The 6,804-nt window shown below is 46.6% G+C and overlaps 1 protein-coding gene across 1 annotated transcript in view; it reads right to left on the bottom strand.

Moving 5' to 3' along the window:
• Nucleotides 1–6,804, bottom strand: part of TBX15 (T-box 15) — a 167,037-nt gene that overhangs the window by 68,847 nt on the left and 91,386 nt on the right. The window contains exons 4-5 of the mRNA XM_019548648.1: nt 5,293–5,464; nt 4,605–4,772 (exon numbers count right to left, since the gene is read on the bottom strand). Of these exons, the coding sequence (XP_019404193.1) occupies nt 4,605–4,772; nt 5,293–5,464 (340 nt within the window). The remainder of the gene's footprint in view (nt 1–4,604; nt 4,773–5,292; nt 5,465–6,804) is intronic.

The raw sequence follows: 6,804 nt of genomic DNA, 5'->3' as shown, positions 1-6,804 counted from the left end.
TGAACACCTTCAAGAGTAAATTGGATGCTTATCTTGCTGGGATCCTATGACCTCAGCTGCCTTCCTGCCCTTCAGACGGGGGCTGGACTCGATAATCTTCCAAGGTCTCTTCCAGCCCTAATGTCTATGAAATCTATTAAATAAATATATCGGTTAAGAAGCTATTTCTGGACACCAAAAGGTTTGGTTTATGCTCAAAGCTGTATTTGTGCCAGACATATTGCACATTCCTCATTGTGGCAGCAGAATGTGCACTAAGTTCATGTAAGTATCAGCCTGGGAACCTGGCAGGCTCTGAATTGAGCAATAAATACATTGTATTATTAATTAAATCACCAAGTGATCAAAAAACTGCTTGTGTTCTAAGGCTTCTTTGGGCAGTAAACTGCCTCTAGGGCTCTCATTCCATTTAAAGTTTGTCTTCACTGCCAAGAAAAAAAGCTGTTTCTGGAGAAGGTAACAAAATGTATATTAGCTTTCCCATGCTAAAACCCTAGTGGAGACAAAGCACTGTGGCTTTTCCCACAAAGTAGTTAGAAAAAGTCAACATTACACATCCACTCGGTGAATTTCTCCTAACTACCCACGGGACAAGCTGCAGGAACCTTAGGCCAGCTTTTACGTCACTGTAACAGGGGGCCAACTCAGGGCCAGTCACTACATTGGCCCACGCACCTGTCTAGAGCAGTCTGCTCTGCCTCATCTGCCATGCCTTGATGTATCAAAGTAGATGTAAAAATGTGGAAGGCTGCCCATTTAATTGCTCTGATGCCAAGGGTGAAATACACAGCTCCGAGTCTTCCCTTATACCATGTCCCATTCCTCACAGATGGCATCCAAATCCACTACTGTTCCCCCATCCCCATTGTAGCAAAACTCCCAGTTTTTCTTTTTATATTTATTGTAAAATGCATTCCCTCCTTTTCCCAAACCATTTCTGACTTTTTCTCTCCTTCTCTATTCCCTATAGATAAGTATAAGTAAGCTAAGATGTAGGATAAGCTTTAACATTTTATTTTACGTAATAAGTTTTATTTTTCTCTCCCCTCTTTGCATATAAGTTCCTTGCTATTTTGATATCGATACCCACTGTTTTATAAGCAATAATTATTATATTTGTACTGCTTTTATATTGTGTGATGACTGTTTTAGGCCTATATATGTAAGTTAGCATAAGTCATGCCAAGTTTCCATTTTGTATGTAAAGCCTCCATCTTGTGTCCTCTGCCTGGGCATCCCCTGTGTCACAACTGTATGATTCACATACCCTCCCATGTAAATTGGTTCCCTGATGAATGAGAGTGATTGGGAATGACTGAAATACAATGGTAGCAGGCCTCTACTGAATGGCCTGTAACAACCAGGCCATCACCTCGAATTGATTCATCCAGGAACCACAGACCTCACCCAGGAACAGAGACAAGAAAGCAGCATTTGAAAGACAAAGGACCCTGCAGAATTAGCAACTATACCATTATACCCCACCATTACAGACACCTGAAACTGCACATCCCTGCATGGAGCACACATGCTTAGTACGCCAGGGGCTGACCCTTGCCTGGGCATGCTTCCTGTCACTAGGGTCACACAAGGTCTGCCCCTATAAAAAGGGGCAGTGAAGACGCACCCAGTGGGACTCCCTCTCCATCTGGACCAGCACCATGCCACACCACCTATCCACCCAGAGGCCCTGCTGGCGACCCCCCCTCTAGACAACACCTACTGGACAAGGACCCCTTTCCAGCCTGGATAGGTAGCTATCACCCCCCACCCCCTCTTCAACCAAGAACTTGGACTCTGCTTCTCTTCCCTACCTGGACTCCAACCCTTCCACTGAGTCTCTTTCTCCTGCTGCCAGTGTGAGTGTGTGTGAACCAATAACTGCATGGGGCTGTGTAGTGTGTTGTCTGTGTAATAAAACTGTTATTTGGACCCCTAAGTTGGGTTTTGCTTTACTATGGTTTGGCTCTGCTCTTTGCCCCTCTAACTTCTCCCTCTCCTGCTTCTGGCTCACTGCTACCTCCAAAACCTCTCCTGAGCTCCTCTCTGCCTCCAACCCCCCTGTTTCTTTGCCACTGTCTTATCCCCACTGCCTCTTCCTTTTCCCCTGAGCAACCAGGTTTCTGCCTCAGTTTCTTTCCTGGCTGTCTCCTCCTTGCCACCATTTATCTGCATTCCCCCCGCCCAATATCTCACCTCTCTGCATCAGTTTCCAGCCACAGTCTACCTTAAGTAATCCCAAGCCTTGGTTCCTCAGCCAGCTTCTCTGTAGTCTACCGGTTGTAATCCCAGTTCTGGCAACTTTCACTCCCTATGCTTAAACTCTCTCTCTCTCACCTCAACTTTCTCCCAAGTATCCCAGGTACCCCAACCACATGCATACACACTGTACCATCCAAGATAGGAACTCACCTGTGTGTATGTGTAGGTGGCTTGTCTGTGTGAACTGGTGAGTGTATGTGTGTATATATGTCATTGTAGGTATGATATATGAATTAGTGATCTGTGTTTAACTTTTGGGGTGTATAGTGTATGTGCTTGAATTGGTGATAGGTATGCCTGTGCCTAGGCTGGTTTGGATATGCATGTGCCTAAGCTGGTTGTGTGTGTGTGTGTGTGTGTGTGTGTGTGTGCGCGCGTATGCACCTAATTGATTTTTGTGTTTGTATATGTACAATTGTGTCACACCCTCCTGTCTAACAGCGCAATACTGAGATCCTGAGAGTTGGCCTGACCCCACAGAACAACACCATTGCTGGGCCACACACAGCTTCTGGCCCAAACATGGCTTCAGGTATCTTCAGATTTACCTTGTCCACATACCCCCCTCATCAGGCCTCTACCCTGCCCCCTAACTCGGGTCTCTACCCTGCCTTTCACTGGACTGCTGGGTCTTACACCTTTGGACCTCAGGCCTCACTCTGTGGACCTTGGCCTTCATCTCAGGCCCCCTTCTAATCACCCTGGACCCTGCCTCAGGCCCCACTCAAAGAGCCTAGGCCCTGTGCTTTTCTGTTAGGGTGTGATCCCCTAGCCTTTCCTCTCCATAGGGTCATCCACAAAGCAGCAGGGCTGAGACTTTCTGGTGCCCGATACTCACCTTTCACTAGGGAGTCACAGGTGTGGCATTTCCTGGAGACTGCCCTGCCACAGGCAGCCCCACCAAACCATCCTCTCCAGCATAGTGCATTTTTAGGTCATTCCCTAGGACCAGGAACCTCCTCTATCCCTATAGCTCCTATGCTTAACCTTCAGATGTTCTGGGAGCAGGCTCCTCCAGCCAGGCAATGTTACTCCAGCAGCATTCCTGCATCAACTACCAGGTCTGCTCTCAGGGCATTGGCGACATGTAGGGGGTGCATGCAGGTGTACATGCACCCCCTAAGATTGGCAGTGCACCCCGTATGAAAAGCACCACTGACACTGCCAGCATTGCCTGCAGGCAGTCACCACTCACCACCCTCCCTCACTGCCAACACTGTCATCAGAGTCTGCGGGTGGTCCCTGATCACCACTGGCTGCCAGTGACACTGCCGGAGGCATCTACAGGTGGTCTCTGACTGCTTGTCAGTGCTCGCCACTCCCCCCCCACACCACCAACACACTGTGGCAACCTGTGGGCACGCCCTGCTTGCCGCCGCCACCACCTGCAAGCCTCTGGGGGTGGATACGCATCATTCGTGTCCAAGGCCTGGTCTTATACCCAGACTCCCCAGCATCTCCACCAATCAGGTGGCCTCCTGACCACCATGTGAACATCTGATTGGATCTGCTCCCACCTGCTCCCACCTGCAAGCTGTTCTGCATCCTGCTCAAACACTTTAAAGTGGCAGGCAAAACCTATGCCCTGCCACAGTCACTTATTAGGCACCTAAGTTCACTTCTAAGTGCAATTCTATTCCATCCTGTTCAAGTCCCTGAAAATCAACCAATACATCTACTTTTGTAGCACATTGTCATTTTTCTTTTAAGACTGAGTCACAAAAAAGGAGGATCTGTTCACCTTTTGTATTAACAGCTTTTCAGGGACTAGAGCAGGTTGGAATATGATAATCACACTTGGGCACCTGATTCTGCTTACATGTTGAATATTTGGAATAGAATCTGGCCCCTTATCTCCACAAGGATTTTCCAGCAGAGCACCAGAAGGTCACTATCATCCTACTGCAAAACAGAAACAAAAAACAAAACAGAAAAAACCCTTTTTGCATAGCCTGTCTGTAAAACTGTATGTATTTCTTGAGCAAACTTTGTTGGAGAATGAAATCTCAGAGGCTTGAATAACATGCTTTAGGGTTGTTGGTTGTAGCCATGTTGGTCTAAGGACATAGGCAGACAAAATTCTTTGGGTAGATGTGATCTCTTTTATTGGGCCAACTAAATAGTTGGAGAAATTGTTCTTTGCAAGCTTTCAGGCATAAAACCCTTCTTCAAGCAGTGCCCAAAAGCTTGCAAAAACAATTTTCCAACTATTTAGTTGGTCTAATAAAAGATATCACATCTCCCCAAATAACTTTGTCTGAATAACATGCTGATAGTTTTATAACTACAGAATCAAATACTGCAAATGAAGGGGCCAATGGTTGCCTGGGACATGGCTTTACCTGTTGATTTTGGTATGCTGTCACTGTGGTGAAGACAGTCTCAGGGAAGTTGAAAGTTTTCACCCCATCACCTGCAGGCACTGGTTTTGTAGGAGACAGATCACTGCTGAAATCCTTACGGATCACATGAACTCGGGGCTGATACTTGTGCATTGAATGTAGTATTATCTTGAAGGAAAGAAAGAAAAAACATAGAAATGATTTGTCTTTGGGACGTAGTATTCCTATAACTATTATAATTATAGTTACTAGTGTTATTATTTATTATTACTCATTATTCACACTGTCCTAATTATCACACAAGGTTGAAGAGGGGAAAAAGGACCTTCAAGACTATTGCCTTTTGTTATGAAATTGTGGTGTCTTTATCCACATCTCCCAACTGTGTATAAAAGTCTTCTTCCTGTTATAAGCTGCATCACCAAACTGAACTCCCATCCCAAATGGAGAATGGGCAGAGGAAGAAGGGTTTACAGCTTTATGGATTAGCAGTATCTGAGAGTGAAAGCAGTGGAGCCAGGCAAGAGAACTCTACAGCTCCATGTGGAATGGCCATATCCATTTACCCACAGCAGAATGTCTGAGAAGCAATGTCATTTTGTGGGAGTTGGGGTGTGGGGGGAGGAAGGGAGCAGGGGTAGTTGTTGTGGGACTAGGATGGCAAGTATCAGCACTGGTTCTGACTTACATGGCCTTGATCATCAAGCTCGTTGTTGGTCAGTTTGAGTTTATCAAAACTGACCACTTGCCTCATCCAGGTATCTCCCGAAGCCAGTGAGTCAGGATGGATGTATACCCGTGGGGGTACTGGAGAGTCAGCATTGCCAGCCACCATCCATTTGGAGCTATGGTACACATACCTGGAAGAGAGAGGAGAATCTATATGGCTAAGTCAACCTGAAGCCCACTGCAGAAGTGGTATTTACTGAGTGCTGCTCGCCCCCACAAGCCTCTCCCCTCAAGCCCACAGGAGCAGCTAGGTGAGAATTTGCTTTACTGCAACATTTCACCTTGCAAAGGCAAACCGGGAAATCCTTCACCTACTTGTTCAGGTTTAATTTCTTATTAAAACCACTTCTTCAGTTACTCTCCCTATAAAATTCTGCCAAGCATGCCGTCCCAACTCCTGAGCCTACTCATGGCTGGCCTATGACTTTATAAAAACACTAGTGAGCTCTCCATTTTTTCTAGAAAGCTTACAGGTGTGAACTATCCCATAGGCTGTTCAGTGCACATGCATGTTTGTCTGGAAATGCCAGAATTCAGCGGCCACCACAGGAATTGTCAATGGAGCTGAGTAGCTGGTTGGAAAAATTACCAGACAGGTAAATACTTCACCTTTGCCTGAACCTCATTATGCTTAAGAGCAGCCTCTCCACAAGACCTCTACAATATTTCAGATAGGCTGTCTTCTAAATTGATGTGCCAGTTAGCCTGGCTAAGCTAATGACCTTATCTACAACACTATGTGGACACAGCTACTCTGCTTCCAGTTCAGAAGGCAGCCTGCCTGGAACAGTCCAGCCTGTTTGAAGGTACTCAGGAGTATGGTAATTTTACCATAGATAGATATGGCCTTAGTCTTTCAAATGCAAAGGTTGCAGAAAGTTTAAAAGTTCCTCATTCTTGGCATATCCACCTCTGGACTTCTTAATTTTGTAACTATTTTGTATAGAGTGATATCCTATAATCTACCTTGAGCCAATGACACTTCAGGCAAAGCTTGTGGCAGAAAGCCACCTTGTTTCTCCCCAAAATCTCTGCCCTGTGACACTGCGACTAAAATCTCTGAGCAGCAACCATTTGATTAGGGTGGGTCAGCATGGAGGGGACCACACCCTGGCCTGTCTCTTTAGGTGACTTGAGCTGGCTGCATTCCTGAGGGAGGGGGAACCTGCTCCCTCTGCCTACCGGACTTGCATCAATTACCTGGGTGGGGGTGTTTCTACCTGGGGAACTGGAATCTGCCTGGTAACAGGTGATGTATTTCGAATTGGTTGGCTGACAGCCAACTGGGGCTGACCTCCACTGGACCGGGTGAATGAGGTCACAGGCACTATATAGGTTGGGAGGGGGAGGAGGCTCGCTCTTTTCTCTTGAGCCATGAGGTGGAGCAGCAGCAAAGCAGGGGAGACAGAGGACCCTTGCCATCTGGACCTAGCTCTCTCTCTCACCCCAAGACTCCAGAGGGGAAACTGGA

Source organism: Crocodylus porosus, unplaced genomic scaffold (assembly GCF_001723895.1).
Source record: "Crocodylus porosus isolate Cpor-Errol unplaced genomic scaffold, CroPor_comp1, whole genome shotgun sequence".
Lineage (NCBI taxonomy): Eukaryota > Metazoa > Chordata > Crocodylia > Crocodylidae > Crocodylus > Crocodylus porosus.
Note: the sequence above shows the minus strand (reverse complement) of the source record. Positions and strands in the feature narration are given on the sequence as shown.